Source organism: Apodemus sylvaticus, chromosome 6 (assembly GCF_947179515.1).
Source record: "Apodemus sylvaticus chromosome 6, mApoSyl1.1, whole genome shotgun sequence".
NCBI lineage: Eukaryota > Metazoa > Chordata > Mammalia > Rodentia > Muridae > Apodemus > Apodemus sylvaticus.
In genome coordinates, this window is record NC_067477.1 from 141,576,465 (window position 1) to 141,595,559 (window position 19,095).

General features: G+C 42.3%; 1 protein-coding gene across 12 annotated transcripts in view; it reads left to right on the forward strand.

Annotated features, from left to right (window-relative positions):
* The first annotated feature begins 3,530 nt into the window (after nucleotides 1-3,530).
* The window catches only part of LOC127687708 (uncharacterized), a 472,408-nt gene continuing 456,843 nt past the window's right edge, over nucleotides 3,531-19,095 (forward strand). For 5 of the 12 annotated variants that reach the window (XR_007978477.1, XR_007978479.1, XR_007978484.1 and 2 more), the window contains exon 1: nucleotides 5,160-5,441. Coding sequence is in view for 3 of the 12 variants with exons in the window: in XM_052186630.1 (XP_052042590.1) it covers nucleotides 3,607-3,643 (37 nt within the window). In the remaining 9 variants the exon portion in view is untranslated. Of the gene's footprint in view, nucleotides 3,644-5,159; nucleotides 5,442-19,095 lie in introns of those variants that run through there. The other 7 variants (XM_052186630.1, XM_052186631.1, XR_007978478.1 and 4 more) reach the window with 5 other exon arrangements.

Consider the following 19,095-nt stretch of genomic DNA (forward strand, 5'->3'; position numbering starts at 1 on the left):
CCACACACAGACAGAGGAGGCCAACCCCCCTCTTCTGATGGGAACAGCACCACCAGGGCCAGCTGCAGTGTAGGTCCAAAAAAAAAAAAAAAAATCAAATGTGTTACAGTCCCCCAGGGCTGAATCCAATTCTGCGACTACCTTTCTTGACTCGTGTGCCCTATGATTAATGTTTCCCAAAGCCAGTAAGCCTAAAAGACTTTGCTGGGGAGAAGACAATACAGAAGGCCTCACCAGCCCTGCATATGCACAGGGTTCTTCTGCATGTCAACATGTGAGCTCCTCAGACAGAAAGACTGTCCCACCTGACCTGTCGCAGACTGCAGTGTTCTACAAGAGAAGGTACAGGGCACCCACAAGTTCATCCAGCCCTGGGCATGGTAGCAGGGAGGCCTGCCTCCCCATTTGTTAACTCCCTCTTGGCCACATCTGTATTCCAGAAGTGTTACCTGAGACTGTCACTTTCCCCATGGCTCAAGGCCATCCTCAGGCAAGTGAGCATCCTCAGGCAAGAATAATCCCTTTTTGGTAGGATGTGAACAACCATGACTCGGGGATAACCAGCGCATGGGGTGGAGGGTAACACTTGGTCTATGCCCAATTTTGGTGTAACTATGGAAACCCCAGCTCTCCCAAAGATGGGCCTTCTCATCTGAGCGCTACACAGAGGGTACTGGCTGCTTCTGCACTGATTCCTACTCTACTTGGTGAGCTGTCATCACGGCCCACAGCCCACTCCTGGGTACCACACAGTGTTATAGGACCATCCTGGCAGGAAACCAGAGATCTAGATAAAACAAGCAGAGAATGTTGAAACCTAGGCACCTAACCCTAGCATAACTACAGCTCTCCTTTTGCTCAGAGCACCTAGCCCTAGTTGTTTTAGTGCTTGAGGAATTGGACTGTCTAGTAATTATCTGCTGCTTCCTTGAAACTGTGGCCCCAGAGCATACATAGATCCTCCAGTTTGCCTTGTTTCTTTAGTTAGGAGTTTGAACCAATGCTGTAAGTGCAATGAAATCCATTTCTTCTAGACTGTATTATCTATCTTACTACTGTCCATCACGATAGTATTCCAGCTTTCTGTGGGAAGAGAAGTATTTTGAATAGTCTATCAGAGGAAATGGCTAGGAGGAAAAGCAGATCTCTCAGCAGCTCTCATTTCTGGGATTACGGCTGACTTCTTCCTTTTTAGCACACCTTTCAGGTTGTGTATAATTATACAGAGTGGAAATAAGAAAAATAGTATGTGTGATGAAGTTAATTTTTATACACCAAAGAAGATGTTGCTTGTTCTGTTTGTAGATCCTGGTGCCTTGGTTTCATTCAATGACAAAGAGAGGTGTGGTGTTATTTGTGCTCTCATGTCGCTAAACCTCAGGAACATGCCAGGACATTTAGATTGAATTGTTATGTGAACATCCCTGAATAGTCTTCACAGTCCTAGATGGTGTGGCCTATTCCTTAAGGTTATGTGATACATTATCTTGCTCCTAAGTCACAAGACTATACAGTGTATTTCTGTTCTGCATATTGTAGCCAACCGGAACAGATATTTTTATATTTAAAAACATCTGAACACAGAAAAGATACAAAAAGAACACAGTAGAAATGCTGAAAATCAAGCATACATAGGGTGCACTTGTATGAGTGGAGTTTACAAACCTAAAGCCGTGGTGAGTTGGTGAGTGAATGGTGTGTGACTTTGAGGACCTGGGGCATTATAACAAACTACTGTAGACTTTGTAAGCCCTCTGCACTTAGTTCTGTTTTTTTAATTAGTTGTATTCTTTATTTACATTTCAAATGTTGTCCCCATTCCTGGTTCTGCTTTCCCCCAAAACTCCCTAACCCTTCCCCCCTCCCCCTGCTCACCAACCACACACTCCCTCTTCCCTGTCCTGGCATTCCCCTATACTAGGGCATCTCGCCTTCTCAGGACCAAGGGCTCTTCTCCCTTTGGTGTCCAACAAGCCATCCTCAGCTACATATGCATCTGGAGCCCTGGGTCCCTCCATGTGTACTCTTTGGTTGGTGGTTTAGTCCTGGGAGCTCTGGGAGTACTGGGTAGTTCTTTAGTAATTAATCAAGTTACTGAATCTTTGCATTTTATAAAACTTATTTTTAAATGTTTGAATCTTATACTTAGATTAACATATGGATACATTGTACAAGATTATTTGACTGTTGTCAAGACATTTTTCATTTAAAACCTTTTTCTGATTAAAAGCTAATATAAGAGCTGAAGTCTAAATAATGTCAGGATCATATCTTGTCATCCTGGAAAGTCGTCCGTGGGTGTGACAAGATGGAGATGCCCATTTGCTTAGCACCGTCTCTCAAGCCCTTCTGAGGACTGCCTCCTCCTCAGGCACAAATGTGTCTGTAGTAGTTTTTCTTGTTTCTCTTCTTCTTCTTTTTAATCATAGATTTATTTGTAAGCAGATAATTTACCATCAATATTTTGCTCCAACAATAAGGCCTTTGTTTTCTTGTCCTTCAGTTTCTTTTTTTTTCTTTTTCAACTATGTGTACATTAGATCATTTTATAAAAATTGATTCATGTCAGTCTGTGGGACCACCGTGTTCTCATGGTCCATTGTCAAATGAAGCATTGTCTGAACAAGCTAGCTGTCACACACAGCCATTTGATGTTTAGATTGGTAGTATGTATAGCCACAGATCCTATATCCATAGGGTTTCTGATCACCAAAGACAGAATGTTTTAAACTGATGTATTTTAACTTACCATTACTGTGGTTATTACGACATAGGTCTTTTATATATTATATGCATACATATGTATATATAAATTTATTATATTTACTTGTATTTATATTGCTAATCAATGTACTTATGTAAAGGAAACAGACTTGCATGGTAGGCAGCATTGAGGGGGAATTTTAGAATGCCTTTGTCACATCTGTAGTTTAGTGGAGTATGTAAAATAAACAATGCCTACTGTGTGATGAACGCCAAAGAGCTAATCAATTTTGGATATTACTCCTGGTTAGAACTCATGTAAGCTGTCCTGTATTATAGTTACTTGGAAAGATGTATAGAAGCCTAATGTTTTGAGTGGGTAAATTTGTTTTGTAACCTGTGAAATGTGTTCCTGGGGATAGTGCATCTAACCTCTGAACTTTCCACTCATTGTCTATGCAGTGAGGATTCCAATAATGCTTTTCTTTTGGATGATATGAGGATATAGGAATACCTTTTGTAAATTTATATGCAGTTTGCTAATTTACTAAGGTATTCTTGCCAAATGACCTAAATTAGAAGGAGGGTGATTTGGATCAAGTCCCTGAGCTCACTGTCTAGAGTCAGATTACATTTGTCCATTCTACTTGGAAGAGGTGTGTGTGTGGGGGGGGAGGGGCATCAAAGATGTATGGTTTTAATCTTATTTTTGTTAGAGGTTATGACTACTCTAACCCCCATAGCTTCAATTAAAAAACTTGAAAATAGTTCATTTTCTAGTCTAATTACTTGGCAGAAATTTAGAATAGCAAGAAACTAGTAACAACCAAACCTTTCCTTTGCACTTACAGATCAACAGAAGAGATTCTTGGGTCCTAGAGACCAAAGAAAGAATCAGCAGGAATGCCCAGGGTGAATGATGGATTGCAGAGCCTGGCTGGTAATTACTTTCACTGAGCTAAAACATTAACTTGAAACATAGGAGCAAGGCCAGATGAAAATCGGGAGGTGGACCTCTTCCTCCCCATGGAATGCCCATACTTGCCTTGTGGAGGTAGTTGTTTCTTCGGTGGGAGAGTCCAGCTCAGCTTCCTTTCCCGAGGCTCAGCATGGATTTTCATCTACCACCCTGGTAGACAAGGAGTGGTACCTTTGTTTTGGCCATTGTAATGATAGGTGTTTAAGTCAGCCTGCTTTCTGAGATGGCAAGAACTCACAGTTTCTCAAGACTTTTCAATAGGATAACCGATATTAACAGAGATTTTTCTCCTCTTGGGGTTCAGCTTTTTTGTAATTTTTTTCCATAATGTGGGCTCTGGAACCCACATGGTTGATAAGCATGACACTCTCAAGCACACGTACACCACAGAACTTCACACATCTTCCCCCATCCTTACACACACACATCGCCATCTTCACTTCATAGATGGAAACACGCCTGAGCACATAAAAAGGAGAGGCTGAGACAGGTGGGAAATCTGGGGTTTTACATGCACAGGCCAGAGAGAAGACGTTTTCACAGCGCGCTGCGGCTTTTGCGCATGCGCGCTGCGGCTTTTGCGCATGCGCGCTGCGGCTTTTGCGCATGCGCGCTGCGGCTTTTGCGCATGCGCGCTGCGGCTTTTGCGCATGCGCGCTGCGGCTTTTGCGCATGCGCGCTGCGGCTTTTGCGCATGCGCGCTGCGGCTTTTGCGCATGCGCGCTGCGGCTTTTGCGCATGCGCGCTGCGGCTTTTGCGCATGCGCGCTGCGGCTTTTGCGCATGCGCGCTGCGGCTTTTGCGCATGCGCGCTGCGGCTTTTGCGCATGCGCGCTGCGGCTTTTGCGCATGCGCGCTGCGGCTTTTGCGCATGCGCGCTGCGGCTTTTGCGCATGCGCGCTGCGGCTTTTGCGCATGCGCGCTGCGGCTTTTGCGCATGCGCGCTGCGGCTTTTGCGCATGCGCGCTGCGGCTTTTGCGCATGCGCGCTGCGGCTTTTGCGCATGCGCGCTGCGGCTTTTGCGCATGCGCGCTGCGGCTTTTGCGCATGCGCGCTGCGGCTTTTGCGCATGCGCGCTGCGGCTTTTGCGCATGCGCGCTGCGGCTGTTGCGCATGCGCGCTGCGGCTGTTGCGCATGCGCGCTGCGGCTGTTGCGCATGCGCGCTGCGGCTGTTGCGCATGCGCGCTGCGGCTGTTGCGCATGCGCGCTGCGGCTGTTGCGCATGCGCGCTGCGGCTGTTGCGCATGCGCGCTGCGGCTGTTGCGCATGCGCGCTGCGGCTGTTGCGCATGCGCGCTGCGGCTGTTGCGCATGCGCGCTGCGGCTGTTGCGCATGCGCGCTGCGGCTGTTGCGCATGCGCGCTGCGGCTGTTGCGCATGCGCGCTGCGGCTGTTGCGCATGCGCGCTGCGGCTTTTGCGCTGCCAGCAGCCCCGCTCCCGTACAGTCCATTCCCTTCCCCCCCCCCCCCCCCCCCCCCCCGCCCTCGGCCCGGGGAGGAGCGGGACAACTCCGAGCTCGAGGGAGTGAGCCCGACCCTGGGCGCGGGTGTAAATCAGTCACCTTAGTGCTGAGGGGCCGTGGCGAGAGTGCACGCGCATGGGCGGGTGGGGAGTGGCGCGGGCAGCGAGCACGGCCTGCCTGGAGCGGCCAGGCGGGGAGGGAGCAGGCCGAGTGGAGAGCTGAGGCGGCCGAGGGGCGCGGCCGCTAAGAGGAGACCAAGAGGTGGGGGCTGCACTTGAGGACCAGCGTGCTGAGATGGTAAGAAGTTTCCACCTCCTCTCCACTTGCATTTGCACTGGGTAGGGACAGAACTGGGCGGGACGCCCCGGGGGCCGCGTTCTCCTCTAGCGCTGAGGCGTGAGGAGGCAGGCAGCCGGCGGCGCTCCCGAAATCCACCCCCACCCCTCAACTTGGCCCCAAATTTTTGAGGCGGCTGCGGGCAGGTGGGCGGGCAGACGGGAGCAAGGGCTTCCCCAAGCCTTAGGTGAGCGGCGGGCAGTCGGGGACTCCAGAGGGCGCGGGATGCGGGGACCCGGGATACATGGGGCTGCTGGATCCCGCGGCAACTTTCCCAACTTGCCGGCCTGTTCAGAGCCCCGAGCTGCGGCTGGGCACGAGGAGGGAGGGTGCAGGGGGCCCAGGCGTGGCCTGCGTGGGGACCGCAGAGATGCCCGCGTGGCTGCGGAGGACTCAGACGCGGCCAGTCATATCCTGCTAGACAGGCACGTGTGTGCTTTCCTGAAGTGCGGTTCTGAAGCAGCCGGCCCACTGCGTTTACATACATGCCGAATGGACGGAAGGATTTGAGACGTGAAAGGGGGGCAGAATTAAAAATACAGTGGTGTTGGAGCTCAGGACAAAACTAGACGGAATCTCCAGTGGGATGAGGCAAAGATTAAAAAACAAACAAACAAACAAACAAACAAAAAAACCCCAACTACTTGTAAGTGCCAAGTGGTGGAGGAAACAGGATGGCACAGCACAGGGAGACTCCAGCACAGCCCCTAGAAGGACTGGCTTCTCTGCAGCTGGGAAGCACTGTCTGCTTTTGGGAGCTCATTTGTTAGAAATGGGGCTTGACCATGCTTTTTCTTGGAGTTCCCTACCACCCAGTGTCACTGTTGTTAGCCCCACTTGGGGGCTCAGATACAGAGTGGGTCCTGTGTACATGGGATGTATAAGAAACGGGGTGATAGAAGGTTGACATTTTTCCCTCTTCCCTTCCCCCTGATGTGACATCTCTTGTTTCAGAGATCAAAGTCACAACTGGAATGTAGGAGATGGTACTGTCAAATTCAGACACACACACACACACACACACACATACAAAATGCACCTAAGACTGCGGTTACAGTAATGCTGACAGAAATTAAAGAGGTTTTGAAAGCAGCATGCGATTTATGATGCATCCCATTTACCCTAGAGTCAAGCTTTTGTAAAACTGATGAACAAAAGACATCATAAAATAGTCCTGTGTACCCAGGATTATAGTGGCAGAAAGAGACCTGTTTTATTAATTTTTAAGTACTTCATGAACACTTGTAGTTGCTGAATCCTGTGTTTAAGTGAGGGATCAAAACAAAATATGAAATATATCTGCTTAGAGCTGGAGAATTTCTTGTAACGGCATTTTACAGAACATTATAAAAGCCAGTTGCATGCCTTTTCTTCCCCTGGCCAGTGTTACTATTTGTGAACAGAGCTGTTCCCATATACTAATCACTGAGCGGTGGCTAAGTCCATTTGTCTCCCATCGTTTTCTATTCTGCACGTTTAGATGGTTTTGTGCACAGACACACATGCTTTAGGTGGAATTTATTTCTGACACTAAGTGTTTCTGCTCTGAACTTTTCCTCTAGACTAAGCCTTGTGTAAGTTTGATAGAACTTCCTTTCGCTCTTTGGAATCATCCACACGAGAATCCTTTGTGAGCCCTTAAAGGCTCTGTATTTTATATCATATTTGTAGCCGTTTCATTTAAACTTGTTCAGTTTTAATGAAGTTCTGAGTTGTAGGTACTCTTTCTGTTCCCGGAGAGCAGTGGATTTAAAATCCAGACTGCTAATTACTTTACCAAAGCATAGGAATGTCTTCACCTGAGGGAAGGGCTAGCAAACCTGAATGTGAACTTTGTGTAGAGGATCTTTCTGGAAGCATGTCTGAAATGCCTTGACCCCCTAATCCTCTGAGAATATTAAGTTGGGTTTGTCTTTACAACTTTGGGTAAAAACCAACCTCATGTGACTTTTAAAAATATTGAGGAAATATTAATAGTAGTAGTGTATTGCTAATACCTGACTTATCCTCTTCTGCCTGACATGTGAGTTATCTGTCAGGCAGTGATATGTGATTACAAAAAGGGGCAGGCAAAAAGCAGGGCTGACTGTTGCTATATTAAAATGTAAGTATTACAGTTTGAATTTTCAAGTGAGAGTTTCTGAGTTCAGTGCTTTACATAACATTTTGTCCTAATCTTGCTTGCTGTCAGGGATGTTTCTTGGTTGTGCAATTGCTGCAGTCAAGAATGCCAATTTGCATTCCATGAGTGTCATTTGATTACTTTTATCTGCGGAGCTCCAAGACTGGCCCAGTCCTCTCATTTCATCTTGCCATGTCATGAGTCAGTGCTGTGTTGTCATTTCAAAAATCTGCCTGATTTAGACAAGAAAGAAAAGTACTTTCATGTTGCAGCCACAGTCCCCTGCTAACTTGTCAGCAGCAGGATATGATTCACTTGGGCCCAGAAGAATGGAACAGAGAGGCAGGTTAGATGGTTCAATAAAGCCCACGGACAGGTAGTGTGTGACGTCCCCAGAGAGCTGCAGTTAATGAAGAACAGGTCTGCTTAGTTCTCCATGCGCTGACCTGGTGCTGTCCCCACAGTTTTCTCATTTGATCTTTCCCAGCAAATTGATCTTTTCTTGTATTTTATTTGCCTTCCAAATTAGTCCTTGAGGGACTGAAATTAGCAGAGCAACTTAAGTTGGATAATACAGCTGTTCAGAAAAGAAGAAATTGGACATTGGCAAAAAAAAAGGGGGGGGTGGGGGTGGGAGAGGAGAGGGAGCTATTCTTTTTTGTTGTTCCTGGGAATATTTCCTAGATTAAGGGAGTCCAAAGTAGGTGATGAAGCTAGCGGTTTCCCTTACTTTAAATTTAGAGTTAAGACTCAGGGCTATTTTAAATATTTTGTAAATGTTTGAAAGGTGGCTTCAGCAAGGATGAAGAGTTTGATTTAGCAATGCTCGCACTCACTTGCTTGGCCTGACCTGCCAGGGTAATAGTGGCTTTTATGGCTATTGGAAGACGGACAAAACATCAATGGCATATTGCAACTATGTTATTTATAGTCTTCTAAATAAGTACAATTCCCAAATATTCAATACTGAATTGCTGAAAAGATTAAACAATAAAAAGTCATTAACAGGATTGTGTATGATTATTATGGTGCATGAAGATTTTTTCTATGAATTACCATCAGTATCTTTGTTTTACATAAATTCCACAGACACCCTGTTCATAGATCAGGTTATTCTCTCCTCTGAGGTTTTCCTATTTAAATTTAAAGGTAGGCTTTTAAAATTGAGAGCGGGTTACAAGTTGGGTTTCTTTGAAATGCTTACATGTTGGTTTTTGAGATTAAAATTCATTTTATACAAGGTGAGCATAGTTAATACAGGTTACAGTTTCACTATAGAGCCCTTGTACATAAAGCTTAGGTTGGGAGCAATTAATAGTCTTAACGTGATGAATGTATAAAGGAGCGGTGCTTTCTGAATTCCTCTGCAGATGGTCTCATTTACCATCTGCATCCTGAAAAGAAACAGAGTTGAAAACGGCTGTTCTCCTGCAACATCTTTTGCTGGTCAGGAGTTACATAGTATAGCTGGTTAGTAAGCTCTCTAAAGAGCTAGAGGGAGCCTCATGATTTTATTAGATATACTTATGGTTTTTAAAAAAAGAACTCTGGCAGTCAGAATGTTGCACAATAACTGGCTTCGAGTTTAGGTTTGGAGGTGACACATGACACACACAAACACACACACACACACACACACACACACACACACACACACATACACACAGTAGTGAAAGCAACAGAATTTCCATTGAAAACAGTTAAGGAATCAGCTAAGCTTTCTAGGACTACCTTGTAGGTGATTTGATTGCTGTAAGGTGCAACCAAACATTCTGAGTGTTTGAGACTGTGTAGCCAGTGTGCCAGCTGAAGGAGCCCTTCTCAGGTTGTCAGGCCCACTTTCCAGGTGCCATTAAAAGCAGCTTCCCATCCAGTCACTGAGGAGCACGCTACCCTACTCCAGGTCACGAGACAGCTACTTCTCCCTGTGCATGATGTTTCCAAGTAGTTCTGCATACAACTCCAGATTATGGAGAAAACTTTCCTTCAAAAGAAGGAAGCTTTGTGTTGTCACCATAGACGGCAAATCATTTTAAAACTTGGTATATTTTTAATCAGTAAATAAGCTACATTTAGACATCAGAGTTGAATGTTTTCTTACTTCCTGTTTGGCATTTGTTAATCAGTCCAACCAGTAACATTTGTGATATGTTTGTATTAAATAATCAGTGATGGTGATTGATCTTCATTATTTACATATTACTTTTTAGGGATGTTACTTTGACATTTATTTACCATTTAAGTAAATCTTATATCCAGGGATATAAACTGCCCAGATTTGTCTTCTTAGCACAGTAGCTCTCATTGTGTTGCTAGCCAATAAAAGTCTTTATTTGTTGCTTATTAGAACCCTCAGTCCACTCAAAAGTTCAGCTATAATTTAATTTGGGTGTTCAAAGAGCCTCCCTTGTTTTAAAACACGTTCTCAGTATTCCTTTACCATTTTTTGTGAGCCTATATTCTAACTCATGAATATGCATAAGAGCAGTAATACAGACATGTCATTTTAAAAGTTGTTGCCAAAACAGAAGTGTACCATTTTCTTTAGAAATTATGTATATGACAATGTAAATTTTGTCCTTTTTACTGCAGTTTCTTAGACATTCTGGAGCATTTTCACTTTTCCAGCAGTAATTTAAAATGTTTTGGTCTACTGATTTAGGATTTGTTCCTACAGAAATACAACCTTGAAGGTGTGGGGAGACAGGCCAAAGCTAAGCTTTGCAACCAAGAGTTCTGGTTAAAGCGCTTTCACAGTTGTAGCCCCTTGAAATTATAAGGTCTTTGTTTTGAAATTTACAAATTGCCAGCCTGGTAAGTTCTTTATAGCAATTGCTGGCAGTTTTACAGAGTCCAAGATACTTGCTGGTTTCAGTTGAAGTGTAACCGACTACACAAGTTAAGGACCAGAACTCCAGTATCAGGGATCCCTCCACATGGAAGGCAGGATGTGGAACTGCTAAATGAGTCACTGCATGTGTGTGTGTGTGTAACCAGTGAGAATCACATCAAGTCTGTCTTCTACATACAGGATTTAAGACTTATCAAAATGTACAGCATTGTCCTGGACCTGGGGTTCATGAGTTCACTGTCCCTGCTCTTTGTGTGTTTAGTACAGAGATGTAACAGCCCACACAAAAACATTTTTCTCTTATTATGACCTTAACATTTGCCAAAAGTGCCCCATACTGAAATTCCTTTTTAGTATCTTTTTTCCCCTTAGTCCAAAGCCAGACGTGTACCCAGACACAAAGCCTCTGTGTATAGCAAGCTGTTTTAAATATTGTGACTCGGCAATGTGTTGTCTTTTCTCTGCTTGAGCCAAGGATCTCTGCTCAGTGTCTGTGGGTTACCAAGCTCCTTCTTTATTGTATGTCTTGTCAGCTATCCCTATTCATTTAACCTTTCATTAGCGTCTGTGCAGCTTCCCTGTCTGCAAAGGCAAGGAGAACCCGAAAGGCCCCACTGTCACAGTTATTAGATTTCTCCGTTACATCCCAGCAACCACAAAGAAGCAAGAGTGGAGACTATTGTCGTGCATGCTGCTGTCCTGGGGTGCAGCTCTTCTGTGCATGTCAAGGACATGTGCCACATGTTGATATGCATCCCAGGAATAAATGCGCAACATGGGGGATAGGCTGACAGAGGCAGTAATGAGCTTTGTAGGAGTTATTGCGAAGACCAACAGTTAGTGAAGGAATGTTGCTTAACCAGCCAAGGAGATAGATGGAGTTGAGATTTGCCAAGATCTGCCTTGTGGAGCTTGTCAGTCCCATTGTTTTCATCTAAACTTCATTTGAGGGAAAATTGAATACCTTCGACAGGAATGAAAGTCTTCTTTTCTCCTTTAACCTCGGAGGGGAAAATGTTATTTCTGATGACTATTATGGTGCATTACAACTATTTTTGTATGGAATAAAGATATGTGAATGATTATGTTACTTACCTCTCATAATTTTTACAATTTCACTGCAAAATCGTGAAAAATGTTTTAACAGGGATTTGTATGTTTTATAAATCTGGTTTTAAAATGGAGCACATGAATCTCCTTGTGCTCCTGCTTTGCTGTGGCTGCCATAGCACAGTGTGGCTATCACCTGGTTTTTATACATGTGTTTTCATGCTTGCTGTAATATGGAGGAGAAGAGGAATGATTACAGGTCACTTTCACATAATAATAAAGACAAATACTTGGATATGTAGAGTGGAAAAGATTTCATTTTAAACATCATAATGAACTCTCAGAGCTGGAAGAGAGCTCAGTTGGTAGAGCGCCTCCCACAGGAGCATGAAGACTTGACCTTGCTCTCCAACATGTATAATGGGCCAGCCAGCATGGCACCTTGCACTGCTGTTCTCAGGGCTGGGAAGGCAGTGACAGGCAGGTCCCTGGGGTTCACTAGCCACCCAGCTCAGCCTCATTGTTGAGGAGAAGGCAGGGAATCACCATGAATGCCATTGGTTCTGGTGTCTAATCTTGACCCACTCAGTGTTTGGGGATGTCTGCCTTGGAAAGCAGAGTTTAAAGTGAGCATACACTATAATGGCTTCGGTTACAGCGTTTCTGTGCATACGCTTCCTTCTCTTTGTGGCACTGCCTGCTCATTCCTATTAGCCAAACATCCAGTTTGGTAATCTCTATGGCTGCCTCCCCACAACTGCTTGGTGATATAAATCCTAGTGGTTTAGTTTTAACTGCTTTATTGTGAGATACCTCACATACCACCATGTAATCACCCTTTAAAATGTACATTAATAATACCCCATTATATGGATACACGGTTTCTTTTAGCATCATCAATTTATGGATTTTTTACTATTATGCATAATGCTGCTGAGAACTTTCTTTGGGAGAGGGTCAGATGTTTTTATTTCTCTTGGATGTATACCTTTAAGAAGAATTGTTGGATCATGTGGCCTTCTTTTTGTCCATTTGAGTTGTCTTCAGAAAAACAAACCAAAACCAAAAACCAAAAAAACCTCTTGTGGTCTTAAAAAATACATATGTGGTAAAAGTTAGGACTATGTGTCCCGTGTTGCATGTTGGCTCTCTCTTTTACCATGTGTGTTTCAGGGGTTGAACTCAGGATTTCAAGCCTGGTGGCAAACACCTTTACCTGCTGAGGCATTCGCTTCCCCTAGATTGTCTTTTTATAGTTGAGGTATAAAAGCTGTTGATACGGTGTGGTTACAATCCTCTATCTGATTCAAGATTTGCAAATACTTTCTCCCATTCAGTGAACTGTCTTCTTATATTTTTGATGCCCTTTGAAACAATTTAAAATTTTTTGAAAGAAGTTTAAGAATGTTTTTTTCCAGACAAGATGTTATTACATGTTAAATGTTAACTCAATACTAGTGACAGTAAGCAACAGTGGCCCTCAGAAACATTCCTAACACTGTCTATCATTTTAATTTTGATGAAGTCCAACTTACATAATATTTTCCTTGTTCTCAGTTTTGGAATGTTGTCAAAAATAAAGCAAAACCAACCAACCAGACAAACAAAAACCAAACCCCAAAACGTGGTCTCACTTTACCCCTGCGTTTCTTTCCCTCCTTCTTTCCGTCCTTCTGGATAACACTATGACGTAGGGTTGCTGGATCATACCATGTGGTAGTCTGCCTTTTGTAGTTTGAGAAATTGCCTTTTTGGGGGTGGGGTTAATAACATTTGTACCATTTTATGCTCTTGCCAAGAGTATCTATGTGTTGTATTTTGTGTGTCCATGTTGTCACCAATGCCTGCTGTTATTTTATGATAAATATGGTGATAACTGTGAGGTGACATATCTCTTCTGTGGTTTTGTTGTCTCTACTGGCCTTGAAATCTAAGGATGGAATGATGCTCCTTTTTAGCCTCCCACCTACCAGTACTGATATTAGATCTAGGACCTCAGCCATTGAGATAATCACTCTACCACCGAGCTGTGTGTCCAGCTCCTTTTGTGTTTTATTTCAAGACAAAATCTTACGAAGTTGCATAGGCTGGCTTTAGACCCATGGATTTCTCATCCTTCTGCCTCAGTCTCTCTAGTAGCTGTTATGGACTTGAGCCAGCTGTAGCTTCCATTTATCCTCTGGCCTCAGCTCTCTTGGGTTGAGTGTGATAGGTAGACATAGGACCCTTTTTGATATTTTGTCCGTTTTAAGATTGGATTACATAGGTTTTGCTAGTTTTTGAGTTTTAGGAGTTCTTTATATATTTTGGATATTACTGTCATATCAGAAATTTAAATGTTTTCCTCTCATTCTGTGAGTTATCTTTCCTTCTGCTAATTGCTTCTTTTGCCTTGGCCATGGAGGAGCTTTTAAGTTTTCTGTAGCTGCATGTGTCTGGCCTTGCTTTCTTTGCCTTCGGTGGTTTACATTTAAAGCTTAGACTTATCTGATCCCTAAAAGAGTAAAGGCTATGTTAAGAAAGAACATTCTATTGTTTAGGGGAGGGGAAAAAATCAGCTAACAACTCTTGGTGGAACTCCAGGGGACAAGAAATTTATCATTCAGTAGCCAGAAGATGATAGGTGCAGGTTCCCTGTGAAACAGCTTGGGTTTACTTTGATGTTCCTTAATTATCATTGAGTTTAAAAGCAATCTAGGTGTTCTGTATGATAACAGACACATTTCATGCCCTGGAGGGTGGAATTAAGTACCTAGAAATAATTGTTTTTGGTTTTATAAATACCTCAAAAGGAAAGGAAGAAAAAACATTATTGAGAAAATTTGTCTTCTAGACATTCCATCATGAACAAAACATCACCAACAGAGATAAAACTGAAAATTGTTTTATGATATCCAAACTGAAAATAACCGGCTTAGTTAAGTTTTAAGTAAATACTGTGTTCAAATCTGGCATGATGTGTTTGCAAACAGCTCGCTCTCCAGTCTACCAGGTGTATTTTTCAAAGCCTCCCTTCACCAAGTTAGAGAAGCCTTCAAACAGGAAAAAGTTAACTTAATTTAGAGGCTGCGATGTTAGATCACACTTGAATTTAAAGGAATATGTTAAAGAAAAAGGTCTAATTTTCTTTTCATTCATGCTAATAAAACCTATATTCATTTCTATTTAAATCATGGCTTTTCTAGTATTCTGATGAACCATTTTATATAATTGCTTTGTCTGCTTTTGGCTTTGTGCCAGTTATTTTAGACAGAGTTTCATTATTATTTGTCATCAGCTATTAATTAGGTGGCCAAGTGGTCACATTTATATTTGGAGAGAATGTGGGGTTTTCCCCTCACAAGTGTTTACACATGAAAATAGTAAGTAGCCAATTTAAAGTGATACCTCATGACATAATCTGAGGATTGTAACTTTGTTCCCTGTGGACATTCTGTAAAGAATTTAAAATCATTTATAAAATTGGTATGATAAAAATTTTTATATCTATCAGATACATGACCTTTGCTTATATACATACATACATACATACATACATACATACATACATATATATATATATTTTTTTTTTCTTTTTCTCTTTTCCTAAGGATTGGACTGAGGCCTCTCATGTGAGAGATAAGTACTCTATACTGACCCACATTAAATTTTATAACTTGTTTATATTGTACAAGCAATGTTACATTTCTGTTCTTAGTATGTCTTGTCATGTCTATATTGGATTAAGAAGGTCACCTGTAATTATGGATTGATACCGTATTCGAGGACATAAAGAGTGTCACTAACTAGAATGTAAATCATGCAAAGAAAGCTCTCAGTTCCCTGCCCCAAGGCTTCTGATCTCTTTTATTCTGTAATTAGAAGATTAGTGAAGTGCACTCTATCAACACCTGCCATGTTTGCATCCAGAAATAGTAGGAAAGTTAAAGATTTCCTCTCTTTCAAAATGGTTGGAATAAAACATCAGATTTCTTTGGAAACAGTCTCACTCCAGAGCCTATTAGCTCTAAATAAAATTAACAGTGGACTTTGTTTTTAATCTCATAAGTTCTGCCAGGTCTAAAGCCAAATTTAAATGTCATCAGTTTACTTACAATAGTGTCTAGTGCATGAGTTAAATTCATTACTCAGTGCACTTCTTAAACAGCCTTCCTGTCTTTAAGAGATGAGGTATGCATCCTTATTTCTTAGGTGGTTGCTACCTGACTCTAAAGAAAGGGACAGCAAATCCATACCCCTAGTCTACCCTCGTTGTAGCCAGTGATTGCCACTTGTTTTCTGGTGTCCCCTTAGTGGCTTCAATGGACTGTTGGGGGTAATGAGTCTCCTGATGCTTTAATCCCAGAGCTCTGGAGGCAGAGGCAGTGGCTCTCTGTGAGTCTGAGTCCAGCCTGTTCAGGAGAGGAAGTTCCAGGACAGCCAAGACTGAACTTGTTTGTCTGGAGAAACAAAGGAAAAGAAAATTATAGGAAAGACTTGGAGCTGTTTATTGGTCATTGATCACAGTAGCACTTGTGATCCCAAAGAGCAACCACACAATGACACAATGAAAGGGAGTTTGTGTGAGTGTGTACAAATGTGTGGCAGGAGTGTCCATGAGAAGTTGGGAGATGTTCCTGTGATCCCAGCTCCCTGAAGACAGAGTTTGGAAGAGTGCCTGGGAGTTAGGTAAGAGAAAGAGAAATAGAGATTGGATGGACAAATACAGGTATATTTATTTATGACATAGATCAATAATGAGTGGGTCACCAAATGTTTTAGTACTATTATGAAATTATATTTCTGAAGTACTGATATGACAGTATCATAAATCTTTGTTTTTCATGCTTTGTACTAAACCCAGTATGGCATGGGACAAGTATTCCGTTATTCAGATTTTAAGAGCCATCAGATGAATGTCTCTGTGCTATATGTAGAATAACTCACTGGGGGTTTTACATGAGACCTTAGGCTGGTGGTTTTCAACCTGAGGGTCACGACCACTTTGGGGAGTCAAACAGCGCTTTCACAGGGGTTGCATATAAGAAATCTGCATATCTGGTATGTATATTACAGCTCATAACAAGGAAAAATGGACTGGAGCATGAAGGATCTGATGGAAGGAGGATGGAGGGTACTGGGAGAGACAACTGGAATTGGGTGGCATTTCAAAGGTGAGGTAGAAACCCAGTGCAGTAGAAACTCTAAGTAACCTACAAGGATGACCCTGGCTAAGACTCCTAGGGGTACAGAGCCTGAGTGAGCTGTCTTCTGTAACCAGGCAAAACTTCCAGTGGTGGGAGTGGGACATCAACCCAGCCACAATGTTTCAGTATATGATTTATCCTACCTGTAAGGTGGCACTGAATTTGTGGGTGTGGCCAGCCAATCAGTCTCCATCTTGAGACTCATGCTATAAGAGGAAGCCCACCCCTGACACTGCCTGGAGGACCAAGAGCAGAGACTGGATAGTCCAGAGTCCCAGGATAGAACCAAACATGAACAGTCAATGAAATGATTCTGCTATACTCATAGACCAGAACCTAAAGCCTAGCATAATCATCATCAGAAAGTCTTCATCCAGCAACTGATGGGTACAGATGCAGAAGCCCACAGCCAATTATTAGACTGGATTCAGGGAATTCTGAGGAAGATGGGGGCCATAGGATCCAGAAGAGGGGTCAAGAACACAAGAAAAACCAGAGTCAACAACCAGGGTTCATCAGTTGCTCAGGGAGACTGAAGTGGCAATCAGGGAGCCTTCAGGGGTCTGACCTAGGCTCTATGCATGTATGCTATGGTTTGTATAGGTTGATCTTCTTGTGGGAAATTGTCTTTGACTCTTTTACCTGTTCTTGGGACCATTTTTCTTCTACTCGGTTGCCTTGTCCAGCCTAAAAATGAAGGGAGGTAACTAGTCTTTCTGCAACTTACTGTGCTGTGTTAATATCCCTGGGAGGCCTGTAGAGGAGGAATGGATCTAGGGGAGAAGGAAGGTTCAGGGAGAGACTTGGAGGAGAGGAGGGAAGGGAAACTGAGTTAGGGATATAATTGTATGAAAGAATAAAAAAATAAAAATTTACAGTAGCAAATTTTTTTATAATGTAGGAATGAAAATAATTTTATAGTTGGGGGTCACCACAATAAGAGGTGCTATATTAAAAGGTCACAGCATTAGAAGGTTGAAAACCACTGCCTTTAGACAGTCCTGTACTGATTGATTAAAACAGAAAAGCTCTTAAACTTTGTGAGGTTTTTATGTGTAAGTTCTACATCCTGTAGATTGCTTTTGGCAAGATGGCCATTTTTACTATATTAATCCTTCCAATCTATGAGCATGGGAGATCTTTCCATCTTTTGAGATCTTTTTTATTATTTTCCCCATAATTTTGAATAGCTTAGACTTTTAAATAAACTTAGTTAATTTTATCGTTCCTATGATTGAAATTTCTAGAAACAATTTTATTAGGATATAATACACATACAGTTTAATGTTGTAATGCTCTGCAATTACAATTATAATTTTGAAGATACAGGAATAGATGATATATGTAATGTCTGGAAGTATGTTTATGCACTGACTTTAACCTCTTAAGTGAGATAAGATTGTATAATATAGGCTTGAGTAGCTCAGTGGTAGAGAGCTTACCTAACATGTGCAAAATCCTGGGTTTGATGCCCTCCCCCCAACAACAACAAAAAAATATATTTCTAGTATTCAGGAAGTAGAGGAAGGAGGATCAGGAGTACAAGGACATCATGAGTTCAAGACCAGTCTATGCACATGAGATCAAGACCAGACTGCACATGAAATCCTGTCTCAAAAAGCAAAAAACATAACCTTTGAAGAACTTTAATTAGGTATTTTGTGAGATCTACACACCTGAATGATCTATTAAGGTAATTAACGTATTACTAAATATGTAGGGAAAATCAAAAAGCACAAATAAGCAGAAATATACACTATTCTTGATAAATTAGTTATCATGGAAGATCATGTAGTAATGGTGTCATAGCTATAAATGCCTGCCTTAGAGCTATTCATTTGAAATTGGTTTTAGACACCCATGTCTAATTCTTATAATGCTATCAAGATTTCTGTGACCTAAGTTTTGGCTTTCTGAATCATTGGATAACATGATGCATCTGGTTGGTGATAAAATAATATAATTCCATTTTTGATCAGAAAAGTCAAAATTAAGTTTTTGAATTCAATTAATAAGTTGACTCCAAAAATAGTTATAAATGGTGAGTTAGACATTTGAGCAAGTGTAATGTTGGAAGTATCCTGCAGTAACCCCATTGATGTTGGTGTCTTTCCCCTACAATGTTTAGAACTTTAAATACATTTGAAAAAAAGAAAACAGAGCTGTGTAAGAATTGATGTGAAGTTTTATGCAGATAAAGATTAACATACATGCCTGTTGTAGCATCTTTCTGTTGACCAACTTGTTGTTTTATAGACTTAAATAACCAACTCCATTTGCCAAACCACTGATAGCTCTCCTTTAAGATAGATTTTATGAATTCAGAGTAAAAATACTATTCTCCATTGCCTGTGAAAGCTTCTGAAGAGACTACAGGGACAGAGTCTTGCTGAGAATGTGAGGCTG